At 42.9% G+C, this 14,675-nt stretch overlaps 2 protein-coding genes across 5 annotated transcripts; one reads left to right on the top strand and one right to left on the bottom strand.

The window, feature by feature from the left end:
• The first annotated feature begins 884 nt into the window (after positions 1 to 884).
• On the top strand, positions 885 to 3,189 carry LOC143446990 (uncharacterized). The gene is made up of 4 exons (XM_076946886.1): positions 885 to 1,030; positions 1,095 to 1,170; positions 1,378 to 1,557; positions 2,316 to 3,189. The coding sequence occupies exons 1-4, from the start codon at positions 986 to 988 to the stop codon at positions 2,972 to 2,974; spliced, it is 960 nt and encodes a 319-aa protein (XP_076803001.1). The 5' UTR covers positions 885 to 985; the 3' UTR covers positions 2,975 to 3,189.
• Positions 3,190 to 3,831: 642 nt separating this feature from the next.
• On the bottom strand, positions 3,832 to 12,960 carry LOC143466177 (EF-hand calcium-binding domain-containing protein 5-like). 4 transcript variants are annotated; one of them, XM_076964818.1, is made up of 30 exons: positions 12,677 to 12,960; positions 11,903 to 12,130; positions 11,634 to 11,747; positions 11,350 to 11,561; positions 11,179 to 11,281; positions 10,904 to 11,018; positions 10,763 to 10,836; positions 10,566 to 10,694; positions 10,369 to 10,495; positions 10,143 to 10,292; positions 9,895 to 10,077; positions 9,607 to 9,842; positions 9,348 to 9,519; positions 9,139 to 9,257; positions 8,916 to 9,073; positions 8,728 to 8,834; positions 8,509 to 8,662; positions 8,266 to 8,434; positions 8,090 to 8,208; positions 7,847 to 8,006; positions 7,605 to 7,775; positions 7,318 to 7,490; positions 6,989 to 7,223; positions 6,723 to 6,924; positions 6,478 to 6,641; positions 6,036 to 6,180; positions 5,840 to 5,967; positions 5,674 to 5,778; positions 5,086 to 5,205; positions 3,832 to 4,384 (listed from the first exon to the last, which is right to left on the bottom strand). In XM_076964818.1, exons 1-30 carry the CDS (start codon positions 12,860 to 12,862, stop codon positions 4,181 to 4,183), a joined length of 4,662 nt encoding a protein of 1,553 aa, XP_076820933.1. In that variant the 5' UTR covers positions 12,863 to 12,960; the 3' UTR covers positions 3,832 to 4,180. The 4 variants fall into 4 exon arrangements, with proteins under 4 accessions (XP_076820933.1, XP_076820945.1, XP_076820950.1 ...); XM_076964830.1 differs by having other exon boundaries at positions 9,607 to 9,830; XM_076964835.1 differs by having other exon boundaries at positions 9,607 to 9,827.
• Positions 12,961 to 14,675: the final 1,715 nt, after the last annotated feature.

The raw sequence follows: 14,675 nt of genomic DNA, 5'->3' as shown, positions 1-14,675 counted from the left end.
TCGTGCAAATTCTAAGCTTTCCTATCTGGATTGTATGGTCTATTAGTATATTATGTTCAATGCATAGCTGAGGAAGCAGAAAATACAAAATCACATATGTCTTCTTTTTCTGTACACAACTATAATTGCAAAAGTGCTAATCCTGCAATTAGTGATGGTGGCCATGCGAATCAGCATAAGAAGTTATTGGCGTTATTTTAAAATGATGATTTAAATATTTTATATCTTTAGTAAAATCTTTGCAATTTTAACTTTTGTTTGGGAGAGAAAATATTACATTACCCTTGATCATTTTACTGTGATTAAAACATACCTGATGATTAGCTCCCTAACATTGAAAAAGTGGGTAAGTCTTTTTTTAGGTAGCCTGTCTGGGCGCCATGGCAACCAAATTATGTGTTGGGCATTTAAAATTGAGTTAAATCAATGCCCTGTGGGCACCCATTGTTTTTTTACAATGGCAAATGTTTTGATCATGCCACTGTTTGGATGGGATTAGATGTGCCCTTTTCTATGCCCTGCAATGCACACAGCTGAATGTAGAAACTGAATTAATTCAAAGTCTTCATTAAAAATGGCACTGGCAATTATGAGACAATGTTAAGACTTTTATGAAACCACAGGAGCCAACAAAAGCTGCTGCTATGTGTCTGTCTGCAGGTTAAGGTTCCACACGGCACAGGTATGTTTCAGTCAGATCATATTGATCTGAATGGATCTGATTCTTTTATAGCAAGTGCTAGTTCAATGGCTATTCAGACAAAGCAGTTTAAACAGGTAAAATGGCGTCTTGTGCTTTCTCACTCTGACATGGAGACCTAAATGAAAAGGACTTGTGAGGTTTGAATTCCAAAATAATTTAGCTGAAAATTTTATTCTGTGTACCAATGTTTCAATCGCTGTAAACGTTTTTCTTAAACACAGGAAAGAGTTTGTATAATTTGTTGTTACATGATAAGCAGCTTGTGTTTTGATCAAGATAATAATGAGCAAATCCATACCTCAAGGCATCCCTGTGCGCAGAGTGCAGGTATATAGTGCATGAACTGTTTTGTAAAAGAAATTGTGATATAATATTTCAATGTTGCTTGTAGCTCAATCATCTATCGGAACTGCCGAATGACTACGGGACTACTCCAGGTGGAACTCTGTATTCAACCACACCAGGAGGTGAGTTTACTTAATGGCGAAATTTACTTCATGAATCTTTGTTGTTTTGCGCAGAGCATGTTTGCCCAAAACAAACATTTCATCAAGATTATTTGCTTTTGAATGTTTCTTGGTATTTACAAACTGTGATACGTTGCTGTTTGTGCTGAATCAGGAATTGTTTCTGAATTATTTGAAAACTAAGTGGTATTATGTTTGTTGTTGAAGGAACTAGAATAATTTACGATCGTTCGTTCTTGTTGAAATGTCGTGCGTCCCCGCTATCGAACACCCCGCCGAGTAACCTCCCTAATATTCCCGGGGTCACCAGCCCCGACAAGGCATCAACAAAAGCAATCACTAAAATTGTCGAGGAGAATGAAGTCCCAAATGGAAAGGAGCATGGAGGTAACCTTGAGTTAACACAATCGTGGTTCCTGGTGCACTTGGAGTGGTAGCCATTATGACATCAATGAAAATGACATTGTTGTTTGTAGACACTCTATAGTTGTTGTCTTAGTCAAAGTAATGCATGACTCCATAAAAACATGTGAATTAGCAAAAGGCAAATTAACATGAAAATATCCAAACTGCTCAGCGTGCTATCTTCTTTGAAAAAGTTGGCGATCTTGACCAAATTAATTATTAAGTTTTTAATCACCGAACCGATTGTCATCGTGATTTGGATGACTCGTGTTATTAACCAGCAATTTCCTGACAACACATGTCCTGTTGTTGCAATCACTGCAAAGTAGTAATAATTAATCATGTATGATGCAATAATGTCATCATTCTATGTTACATTAATCACAATTCCCATGGTGATGAAATAGCAGTCAGCATTGCATTTTGAATAGATGGTAAAGTTGTGAATTGATGAGAATTAAATTCTATTTTCTTAGTTTTAATGACCTGGGCAAACAGCATGTGGTATTTGATTTTTCTTTGTAACTCTAAAGTCATCCATTGTTATTTTAGTGTTTTAGGCTTTTTTAGGTTCATCATAATTTTGCCTGTAATGCTGTATCGCTAATCATAATGAGTTCCTTTGTGACCTTGAACTTTCAGCCTAATTTGTTGATGCAATCACTCATAGCAACCCAGTCATTCTACTACTTGCCTAGATATATAACCAGCCTAACCTTGCATGCCTGCTTTTAATTTAGTTGCATTTACCGGTCTGCCTGCATTCGTGCTCAATGAGATGAACCCCGGAGTGGATGTTTATAATAAGGGGCCACTGCAGCAGTACAGACAGCGCAGCTTGGTGCAGCAGAGATCCACATTTTACGAGAAGGCGAGTCAGCAACTATGTCAAGTCCCCATTTACCCCATCCCACCTGTCACGAGTAACCCATGTGGCTTCGTTGCGCCCCCATTCAGTCCCCAAATGTATGGGCCACCCAACATGAATTCTGGCGACAGTGAGTGGTTGGGTGAGATCAAGGACCCCCAACTTGCCAACAGGAAATCTTCCCCAGTCAGTCAACTCAGTCTGTGGCGACAAGGGAAGGTGAACCAGGGAATGTCGCGGGATAACCCCCCACTGTTTAATGGGATTCCCCATTTACCCCCTTACAACAACCTGCCCATGAGTAGCCCCAACTTGTCGGTATTCCGGGGAAGGGGCCGAGGCAGCTCACAGCGAGGCCTTCCGGGCAATTTGTGCAAATCAATGGAGCAGCTTTTCCTCTCACATCAGGGTTACGTTCCATATGCGGCTTATGGCCAGGCCACGCAAGCGGCATTCATACCAGCTTATGGCGAGTGCAGTGGCAGGGAGAAGAATTTGCAGGTCGACAAAAACGGAAACTTTGTTCTGTAAGAATGAGTTAGAGATATGACAGTGTGTGAGCACAGGAGTGAAGTTTGATGCCCAACTATATGTTAATGCATGTGGCTGCTGTCTTGCACGTTCCTTGTTTGTTTTATGTTCAAAAAATGTTAAGTGTGGAAACACTTTTTTCACTAATTTGCAGTGTTTTGGGTATTGCTTGTTTGTCTAATAATTCTTACTGTCGACCAACAACAAGATTTCTGTTCCAGAAGCGCATAAAGAAGAAGACCAGTTTGAAATGGAAATGTGAGGCTTCAATTTCGATCCAAAAGAAGCTTCTATGTCTGCACATTTAACAAATATGAACAGAAAACTGTGAATAAAAGCAGCATTTGCTTGGTGTTGGCTGCAAAGCTTCTCGATGGCCGACTCATGAAATTTCATCTCTACACGATCACGCTTGTGATGTCTATGTTTGTTTGTGAATCGCTTTGTCATGAAATGTTTGTCAGCGAGAATAGGAGATTGTCGAAGCTATGCAAAAGATGGCGCCATAGAAACATCATTTACTGCCTGCGTTGGCTTGAAAATGTGGATGCTATGGAAGTGTGAAATGATGATGTGTTTGTGTTGGGTTTTGTTATTTTTCTGTAATACTCGACTAAGTTCTTTGGTTAAATTTTCTGTTGTTTGGTGTGCCAAGCTACTTCAGTTTTGTTGAGGTCATAACAAGATGTAGCACCGTCCTGACTCTATGCGTGCTTACTATTTGTTATTGTTCCGGTGTCTTGTTTTTCATAGTAAGTTCCAAATAAACCACTTTGCAGATGAAGCTTGTGTGAAGCCAAGTGTCATAAGATTTTTGTGCATTAACCTTTTTGAATAAGTGCAGATGAAACACTGGAAACTGCACCGTTAAACTTTTATTATTTCGCAAATGCATTAGAACCAACACAGTGTATGCTAAGGTAACAATTAATAAGTCTAATACTCAAGGTAGCTTTGAAAATGGAAACGAAGTAAATGCCAGGACGAATAAATAGACTCAGGGTTGTAACAACAAGAAATTAAACAAAGTATAAAATATATCCTGCAGCTCAGTGGAAGGAAGCAAAATAAAGGTCATCTAAGGTTAATTTCCACAACTTCTAATTGTGACTATACAATCTACGAGCTGTCTACGCTCAGCGTGACGTCATTTATCGATTTACCACGTTTGTGACATCATTTAACAGGGGTCATCTGAGTTCGCTGTTAATTGTCGTCGTCTTGGGGCTCAGTAGCGCTCTCAGCGGTAGTATTTGTGCTGGCAGAGGTGACCGGAGTGACGGCGGGTTGTCCATCGCTCTGTCGCATCTTCCGCGCGTGCTCGATCAAGGAGAGACAGACGAAGGCCCAGTTGTACAACTGCTGCGCGGGCCGGGAACCGTGTCGGGCAACTGCTCCATGCGCGATTCCCTATGTCATACACAAAAAGTAAAACGTAACAAGCACCACGAGCAGTACAACTGCAGGTAAATGCATGATTTTCTTAGGCTGATTAAATTATTCATGGGCATAGCATTGTCCTTGGTCATAACAATGTTCAAAGAAATGTGCAAATTAAATAGCGCGTAAGGGCTTCGTTGGGAAGTGGCTGCAATTGAAAAAGTTTTAGGTGTGAACATAATTGTTTGGCGAGTTAACACGATGGATAGGATACAACAATGTGCCGGTCAGTAGGTGGCAAAATAAAGGAGACATCGTACAACGCGATAATGCAGACGATAGGGGCCGGGCAGAGAAGGTTGAGTCTCCGATCGGGTCCAACTTATTAAAATTACCGGGTGGACGTGATGGCGTGTTCTCGTAAATTTTAGAAGGAAAGTGAAATTTTTAAAAGCCCGCTTATTTACTGGATGATTCAACTGTTTAGTTAAAAGAGCAGCCTGACATTCATGATGACGTAATAACGACGAAAAACGTAATAAAGTGAACATTGGAATGGAGGTTTAGTAAAAACAGTTCGAAGAATGCGAGTCATTCAGGATGAAACCTGACCGAGTCGAAGCAATGTTGGATGTCGATGGACAGAATGCTGACTCATCAAATATCGTCCCCACCATTTAACTTGGTTGAAGCGCGATGCAACAAATATGATGACGTCAGACGTTTCTTACCTTGAGCAAGCCTCCGACCGACTTCACCACACAATCAGTTTCTTTGTCGTCACTTCCGCTTTCACTTTCCGCCGTTGGATCATAGGTCAAAATTCTTTGACGTAACCGTCCCGTTACCATCTGAATGTAACAATAAATATGTTTATGGCGAAATAACTCAATGAAAAAGGTTTGATAAAGTAGCATGGTTTGGGAAGAGAGGACGTTGTTTCAACGCTAAAACAACATCATTTCTTCTGAAACTATCCTGCCTCATGAAAACTTTTTCATTCGTGTATAAGAGCCTCCATGTGGTATTTAACTATTTACCAAGACACCTTTGCTTTTGAGTTGGACAACAAATGTGTCCGAATTATGTCAGTTTTGCAAGTAATAAAACTTTATGACAATCCCTGCTGTCACTGCACTGACTGCAACAGCTCGTTATTGCCAGACAAAGACCTGCTGCATGCTTGGTACTTATATATTCGATTGCCAATTGCGTTCGTATGACGTCATATTTACAGCGACGTCATCATGTCAAGGAAAAGGCTTTATTCCAGGTAAAGTCCCTATTTACATAATCGCCTTAAGTGATGACGTGATCACCTGCTTGCAGTTGACCCAGTCCTCCAGCTCTTTGTGTTCCTCCTCGTCGTGGTGGAAGAGCATGAGGACCGCCTTCAGGATGTTGTGGATCATCGGCGGAGGGACCTGACCATTATTAAGTCGTAAATAGTATCTATGACGTCACATTCACCGTAATAATGCGTACCTTGTAGTTCTTCAGTTCGGCGAAGACTTTGGTGTCAAGTTTGCTGACGTTCTCGCGCAGATCTGTGAGCATCAGTCTGTCGAACATGATGTCAACCCTGGTGTCGTCACTTCCGCGTTCCTCGGCCTCTGTGGGAGCAGGAAGTCGTCATAAAATGTTCACCACTGATGACGTAAGCTATGTGGGAGTAGCCTACCTAACACGACCGTCTTTTCGCCGCTCTGTGATTCCCTCATCACTTCACGGTTGGCTGCTTGCAGGAGCTTCAACATCCGCTGCACCTCCCTCATCTCGTGACGTGGCAGCGCGCGAAGGGAACCGATGCTGATGTCGACGACACACTGCGTCACAATGACGTGGTTATAAAACTTTAGATTTGCGCAAAATATCAAGTTAATCTTATACAAGGTGACCAGCGGACAAGGTCGACTTAAACGTGACCAATGTTCTGAACGCTTGTTGCGAATTTGAGAGACTGAAAGAGGCGATTTGAAGAGCAACAGTCAAACGACAACTTATTGATCGTAAACCTTATATTCTATGCTTTTTCCGGTAAGCATGCGCAGTGGACGACGGTATATTGCGGTCATTAATCAAGTTGCAATCAAATCACTAGCACGGTGCACCTAAGTACCCACCTGGCACCGTCCCTGGTCGTCCCTCAGAGGGTACGCTGTGTGCCTCTGCCCGTACGCATCAGCCGAAGTGGTCTCCGAGTTTTCCATGCATTTGAAGAGATAGTCTCGAAACAGGTTGTCCTTCCGGTACAGACGAAGTGGCCTCGCATGAGTGATCGTAACTCCTGTGTTGCAACAACGAGCTCACTATGACCTCACAGCTTAAAGAATAAGATGACGATGACGATACAGATGACGCGCCAAACCTGTATTATTGTCTGCTGTCATCATCTTCCTCAGCACGTGACCGACTTGGGACTTGGGGTCAGGTTCCACAAAGTATATTATGATGGTGCGGACCCGAGGCGCTCTGCTGTGCACCCAGGACATAGCCGCGTCGATGATGCGCAGTAGCTTCCTGCGCAGGTCCACGTGATGGAATGAGTTTGAGAAAGTTTTAGCGATTCCCTGCAAAGAAATCATCGACGTGAGGAACATGGCGCTGATGCCGTGAGCTCCTTGTCGCCCTCACCTGGAAGAAGTTGATCTCGTGAGAGGCGAAGATGCTTCTATCAGAGGATGCTGAGATGTCGATGTTGTCGATCCCGATCAACCCGTAAGTTCTCCTCTGCTCGTCTCGCAAGGGCACCAGCACCAGGGATCCCTCCTTCACACCTTCGTCCCTGTCCGGGTTCCAGAAATAGACCCTGCCGTGGCTTTGTACCCGGGGCACGTGGACCAGCTTGCCCCTCCGTACTGCGTAAAAGCTGGAAAACATGACAAAATTTTGACGTCACAATTAACCAGCTCCTACGTAACGACGACAAGGAGAGAACAGCGACGTCACAAAGATAATGTCACCTGATCCCCCTCATGTCCTCATAGAAAGCTTTCCCGAGCATGAAAGGGGCGTTGTCGGGGGTGCAGGCGACGTAGCGTAGCAAGACCGCCCCCCGGTGGGGGTGGAGAATGTTGTGTTCGAGGAGGGCGATGTAGGAGCTGATCTTCTTCTGGTTGCCATGGGAATCTGCATCCTGCAATAGTTTCACAGCTATTCATACCGTGCGTGTTGTTTATAACAATCACCAAGCAGTGAATCAGTGTGAATATGCACAGCAGGAGAATTATGAGAAAAAACTTCCTCGCACTTTGTAAAGAGTCTGGAAGACGCTTCTATAGACAGAGTCCATTGATGCGCCGCCGGTCTCGGCCGCTGATTGGATCTGCTGCAGCCATTTGCGTCGTGCGTCACCACGCACACGTTCTGCGTAAGTTCGTTCCACGGTGCTGGTCGCGTACTCGACTAGCCCGTCAAAGACCTGCCATGTAGTAAGAAGTCATGTGACTTAAAAGAACTACTTGTGAGTCAATGTCGTCTCAATGACGTCACCTCTTCTCCACCGGACATTGCGTCACAGATAGCGTTGACGTAAACGTGGAACTCTTTCCTGTTGAGTCGCCTCCTGTCGTGGTAGGGGGCGTGCTTGCGAGCTTGTCTCACTGCCTGCTTCCCCTTCTTCAGCGCCGAGTTCTCCATCCCACCCTTGTATCTGCGTACAATTACGTCATCAGAGGTAAACTCCAAAGCGACTCATCTACGTTTATTACGTCATTTCGCTTATTGTTGCCTCACTTAGAGAGAATGTCGTCAACTTCCTCGTTATCAATGTGACCTTGACCGTCGTTGTCCCACTTGTTGAAGAGGCTGTCCACCATCTGCCTGTGCTTGGCCGATAGCATTTCCCGCCTCGCCTGCAACATACGTCATAATCAACAACGACCTCCATCTACTGCAAGCACGTGACCTACCCTGGCCAATCGCGAAAGTTTTTCTTCTTCTGTTTCGACGTATCCGCCATGGATGAAGTTGACCAATTGTTCGACAACATTGTGCATTGTGTCGTCACAGAGAAAATTTTCCAACAGCGACATGAAGCGGCTTTCGTTCAACTGACTTTCGTCGAACACGCTCGTCAACCTATGACGTATCAAAAACAACATAAAGACATCATTTACATCACACCCTACGTCATATCCGCACAAGTAACTGACCTAGATTGACTCCGGGACGAATAATGAGAAAAGAACTCGGCGGAGGGGCAGTCGGGGAGTAGGAGGGGCTCAGCTGCAAAAGTCACGCTCATCCGACTGGCACTGGCTGGCCTCGTCTTCACCTCGACCGGGAGAGGGCGGTAGTCGTCCACACCTGCGAATGTCACAGTGACGTCATGATGACGAACACTTAGAGAAGGTGGGTCGTTTTATACGCACGCATGTCATCGGCGGTATGCTGGACCAGGACTTGTTCTGAGCCTTCCGCCAATGTCGTAATCACAGTCTCGCTGTCCTTCTCTGTCGCAGCGTCGGCCTTGGCCATTCTGAACACAATTACTCTATGACGTCACACATAACAAACACAAATTTATTTTTAACAATTAAATCCAGTTGGGCGCAAAAACCTTTCCACGTCAGCTACTTCGCGTCTCTCAGCTTCCACCGGTTCCACTTGAGCGAGCACAGGGTCATGACCCCAAGTACGTTCAACCTCGACCTCCGCCTTCTTACGTTGGACGGTGGTCACAGAGGTTGTCTTCCGGACTTGAGGTCGCGGAGGTTCCTGACAATGAGATCAGCAGTCAAGTGGATGGTCATAGTGATGTCATAGAGTATGAGGTCACCCACCTTGGAGAATTGTACGTTGACAGGGCCAACATCCGTGCTCTCATCCGTGCTTGGAGCTGGAGTTATCAAAGTTGCTGCGAGTCCGGATGCTGTTGTGAAGAGCTTTGATGATTCAGTAGCTGGTGGAAAACATGAATGAAAATTCTCAAAAAGCTTCTATTGTTTAAGTAACATATTTCATTTATGATGTCATAAACCCAGGATCTCACGAGCACTCTCTGACTCTTCTTTTTTTTCTACTTCGGCATTCTCCGATGATCCTGTGGGTTCCTTTTGCGTTTCTTCATCAACCTTCAGCTTTTCTTCATCAACCTCCACATCTTTTTCTGTTTTCTCCTCCTCCACAATCTGTGAACTCAATTCCAACGTCTCAACCTTCTCCTATGACATCACAAAAGAACGATAACATTGCCATGGCAACGGCATCTTCATGTTATTGACAAAAAAAAGATCAACAAAAGCACCGACCTCAGATTTTTGGTCTTCCTTTTCTTTTGCAACATCTTTAGTTGACTTGACAGGTACATCTTGACTTGGCTCCACAGCATCCTCCTCCTCTGTCTCACCCTGGGCCTCATCTTTGACTTCTTCTTGTGGAGTACCTTCTTCAACAGGAGCAGTCTCATCTGGAGCAAGAGCAGCATCATCACCCGCAGCAGAGGACACTTTAGTGGATGTCTGGTCGTCTTCTGCTAACAACAAGACTTCATACTTTAATGCCGGCTTCATATGCGTATAATGTGTGGATGCAAATACCAGTCATTTTGCTGGATGCTGTGGCACTCCTCATCGCTTGTGCTCTATCCTCTGCATCAGGAGCAACTTCCTCATCTTCTTCTTTGACATCTTTCTCACTGCCACGTTCATTTTCATCTGATCCCGGAGTCCTGGATTCCTCAACTTTCATTTTATCCTCGTCTTCGTGATCATGATCTTCATCTGAAGTGACATTTCGGAGTCATGACCTCATTCGACTTCAACAGAGGTCTGTGACATCATAATACCTGGTGGGGGCGCATCACTGAAGGTTGACATGGGAACAGATGCCCACTCTGATGATCCGACTTCCTCAGTGGACACATTCACAGTCTCATCGCTTTCATCCTCCGAGTCAGGATAAAGATCATCGAGCTCCTCCAACTCGATAACAGGCCCTACATAGAAATCAAACAAGGTCCATGCTGGGATAGATATCATGTAATGTCATGAAGTTATCAAATGTTTCCTTACATTTACGAGGGTTGTGAAAAGTTCCTTTAACTTCATCTTCCAGTTTGTCCCAAAACTTTTCCAGGAGATGCAGCATCCGGTGGCGATCCAAGTAGCCACTGCTCTCAGTGTCGAGACTCCCAAAAAGCTGAGATAAATCACAAAAGAAAATATTAAAGAGGAGTGAAATTGGTTCCAAGTCCATTGCTTGCACAAACCTTCATGAACATGTCTCTCCACACTTCCCGCTCAAACGTTCGACGGAAAGCGTACGCGCACTGATCCAAGTGGTGGACAAGCTGTTTGAACTCTGGCATAGACATCTCATGGACATATCCTTCCACATACTGTAATATGACGACATAATGAAGATGAATGTTGTCGTTGGCAACATGGAATAAGAACCGTTGCTTACCTTGGTGTATTCATCAACCGTCAGCGTTATCCCTGTTTCATCGGTGGCTTCAAGTTCTTTGCTGTAGTGGACAACTGAAAATCACACAAGTTCATGAACCCACTGCACAATAAGGAAAGTTGCCACATTGAAGCAAATTACCATTTTCTGAGTCTGAGGCAAGGTGTGATGAGATTTCAAGGTAAGAATACAACGCGTTTTGTATCAACTGCATCTGCAGGCGACCACTTTCCACCAACCAATTAGAGAATTGTAGCTGAGAAAATTTAAAATGGCTTGACATTATTACATCACAGAACTCACAACAAACCAGACACTTTTACAGCAATGTCACGATGCCGTTGCTGCATGTTACAGACTCAGATGGGAGGCGATATGATAAAGCAGTGAGCACTTATGAGTGAAATGAAGCTCACCTTGAGAAGTCTTGCTCTTTCTGCTTTCTCCTCCTCCTTCCTGCGTTGGATGTTTTCCTGCTCATCTCTCTTCTTCCTTGCTTCCACCTTCAACTTTGCCAACCTAAAAGTGATGTCATAATCATATTTGTGATGCTTGCAACACAATATGACATTAATGGAGTTTCCTACTTGTTGGCTTCGGTCTGGTAGACGTCCCTTTTAAGTTCTTCCGACACCTTCCAGAGTCCTCTGATGTAGGGGGATGCTTCAGCGAAGTTGCAGTATCGAGGATTGTTCCTCATCAAGTACTGGGCCAGGAGGTTGATCGGATTAAATTTTCTTCTTCCCTCATCCAACTCATCGCTTTCAATCAATCCCCGCTTCTCAGCCTCGAGCAGAACCTGGAAGAACGAGGAACATCGCAATTAACTTCCTGGATTATGGTCGGATGTTGGAGATGCGAGGTGACGCACTTTTTCCATTCCAAGGATCAAAGTCGGCAACAACTTGTCGATCAGATAAACCCTTAACTCCGACGTTAGCGCGTTCTCATTGAACCAATCAAATGCAAGCAAATCCATGGGAAGCTGTGTGGAATAAATTCAGTGGCTTATAACAAGAAGCATCAACACAATAAAGCGTACAACGGTGTTATAAAGGAAAATGACGACAGGGGCTTAAAGATTAGGCTGAATCACTAATAATGCAGTCATTGACGGAGTTTGTACAACAAAGAAGTCACCGTTCTCTCAAGTTTCACTGCTGCTGATTTCTCATCCTGCATTCTCTGCTTCTTGAGTTTTTGAACCGCGAGCAACTTCTCTTCTATCTTGCTCTTCTCTCTTCGAAACCATTCTTTGTCCAACACGGTGTCCGGTGTATATGAACTCATTTGACCTCCACTGCTTTGTACAGAAGCGGGGCTGATCGGGGTTGCCATAGCGATAGGGATGCTATCACTGGAGATACCCTGATTGAAGAAGAAGCTGAGAGTTAACATTCCAAGAAATCTTACAAGAAAATTACAACATCTGAAAAATCTTTTCCAAACTAACAGAGCATGTTTCAATGTTGAGTTGCGTGACTTATACTTCAAATGAAAATACAAAGGGCAGATTGGAATGACTGATTTATGACGAATCATGAGAGAAGTTAAATAAAGTCTCATCACTGCATCTACTTCTCAAGCAACCACAGAAACCCATGTTCTTGAAACTATTAAAATATTTTTAAAACAAGCAGTTTTTGCCACAACGTTAAAATTTCCAAAATCTATCAAAGAACAAAAGGAAAGTGTATTAGAGTGGCAGGCATGACATCTGAAGTGGTGTGACATATTAGGACCTGAGGTAAGATATTTCTTCTAACACTTGCAAGAATGCTGACAAACATATCTGTGGTTGGCCTGCAGGGAGGCTGACAGTGGTATGAAGCTTCTAGAGTAGTACGATGTAAACTAGGGCTTAATTCGAAAATGAAACTATAATTTTGGTATAGGATACGATTATTTGCAAACCTCAGATTGTGTTAAAACTGGTGACTCCTGCATGGTGGATTGTGATGTCATAGATGAGTTTAAAGCGAAGATCTCTCCCACTGTGGAGAAGCTCTCATCATCAATTGTGACCGGGAACGACCTTTCATTGGTGCAAACACTTTCAGAGTTTGTTGTTAATTGGCTGCTTACAACAGAGCTCGCCATTCTGCACAACCTACTAGAAATATTCACTTGATATCAGCAGCTGCTCTGTCTTTGAGACATTAACACAACAATCTCTAACATGCTACACACGTAGTGTCAGGCACTGAAAACAAATCACAAAAGTTGTGAAGCAGGGTTTGAATGAATATCAACTACGCAAAAACTATCAAAATTTGAGTTAATTATGTTGGAACTTAAATTATCCCTACCCAGATGAAAAGAAATTTGAACAAAAGTTGTTTTATTAAACTAGTATGATTTTTGTCTGATGCAAGCAGGAGGTTTTCGGAACTAAAAGTCCAGCCATGTAATCTATTAAGGAGATGGATGTCCTCATCACTTGAGCGCCGCTTACCAAACTAGCCTTTGTGCATGTTCCGATAGTCACACATTTTTCTATAAGTTTTTTGGTATTTTTTTAGCCTAGGCCATACCGGTACTAGTGTGTTGTATAGCCAAAATTTGAAACTGTTCACCACAACCACTAAGACACACATATAGAAAGTTTGTGTGATACGCCAGTGTGGTGAAGGAGCAAATACCGTTTTGGCGCTGGTATATATATAAGCTTCTACTCTTCTGGCGTGGTCACATAAAATGTCACGAGAGAGACGCATACAAAGATTGCAAGTTCTGTGAAATTATGTTTAGTTTCATCTCTTGATAGTGATAGTGGCATGTATAGGCTAAGTAGGAGGAATCCAGTGGCTTTTGAATCGGCTCCATTTATTCAATAAAAATCAGTTGTGATGGAAAATAATTACACTTTTTATGAAGTTTTTATACTGGTGTGGCATAATATATGGATCCTATTTTTTCAGCAATAAATGCAAGTGCTTGTGCTAAAATGCAAGCTTTCCATACCAAACTGCAGAGTATGGCTGTTTTCAGCAAGATCTTGCGTGTTCCATATAACCAAAAATGACAAATGCAAGTGTGCAAAATTGCTTGGACGCACTTGGGGTGCACAATTTACAAAACTCCATGCACTAATTCAATCTCTAAATGAGTTGAAAATTGGGTACGCATAAGATCTGTGTCCAATGCAATATATGCAAAATTACGCATCTAAGGTGCGCCACTGTAGCTCATGGAAAATAATAAATTGAGTGTGCGTATGACGAACTCTACAGTCAGGTTCCTATACAGGCCAAGACGAACAGCAGCAACAGTGATGAAAGGCCAAGGCCTCATAGTCGCATGAAACACCTCTCAATACAAAAAAATCTTGAGTGCGCCAATAGCCTGTCCAACTGTTTTAACTTAATTGATGAAATTTTTTTTTAACAGTATAAAACCGATTTTTATAGGTCTACGGTATACTGGGTCATAAAAACCAGTCTCGGATTAAGCTTTAATCTTCATTCGCTAAAATGGTTTAAAAATTTTTATGATACAAATTCGACGCAGAACTTTGCAAGACAGGTAATAACTGCTTTTGATATTAATTCGTAACTAAACTAATATTAGTCACGAGTCAGAACCTCAGCCAGTCAGTCGTCACTTTTGCCTTTAACTGAAGCGAAAGCGTTGGCATTATCCGTGGCGATTATTTTCACTAAGGTTGGGATGTTTAATTAAATTATTGCGTTGTTTTTGTTGTGATGTCTATGTAGGTAATGAACATGAAGCAAAAGGTTTTGAAAGAAATGCGTTGATATAAAATCATCATATTGCATTGAAACATTGCATTTTCACCATACCTAGTTTTATTATGAACCGAAATAAAAATTTTAAAAGTCCTAATAGTCAAGAATGTTATAGGAAGTCATTTCGATAGTCAAGTGGTAAGAGAGTTTGTCTTTCAAAGAGG

The sequence above is a fragment of the Clavelina lepadiformis genome, chromosome 1 (assembly GCF_947623445.1).
Source record: "Clavelina lepadiformis chromosome 1, kaClaLepa1.1, whole genome shotgun sequence".
NCBI classification, from domain to species: domain Eukaryota; kingdom Metazoa; phylum Chordata; class Ascidiacea; order Aplousobranchia; family Clavelinidae; genus Clavelina; species Clavelina lepadiformis.
This window is presented reverse-complemented; position numbering and strand designations above follow the sequence as displayed.

Coding starts and splice junctions, on each gene's coding strand:
- LOC143466177 (XM_076964818.1), bottom strand. CDS start 12,862: ATGGCGAGCTCTGTTGTAAGCAGCCAATTAACAACAAACTCTGAAAGT. Junction 12,131..12,676: donor CAGTTTTAACACAATCTGAG/GTTTGCAAATAA, acceptor TTCTTCAATCAG/GGTATCTCCAGTGATAGCAT. Junction 6,925..6,988: donor ACGAGATCAACTTCTTCCAG/GTGAGGGCGACA, acceptor ATTTCTTTGCAG/GGAATCGCTAAAACTTTCTC.
- LOC143446990 (XM_076946886.1), top strand. CDS start 986: ATGAGCAAATCCATACCTCAAGGCATCCCTGTGCGCAGAGTGCAG. Junction 1,031..1,094: donor TCCCTGTGCGCAGAGTGCAG/GTATATAGTGCA, acceptor TGTTGCTTGTAG/CTCAATCATCTATCGGAACT. Junction 1,558..2,315: donor AAATGGAAAGGAGCATGGAG/GTAACCTTGAGT, acceptor CTTTTAATTTAG/TTGCATTTACCGGTCTGCCT.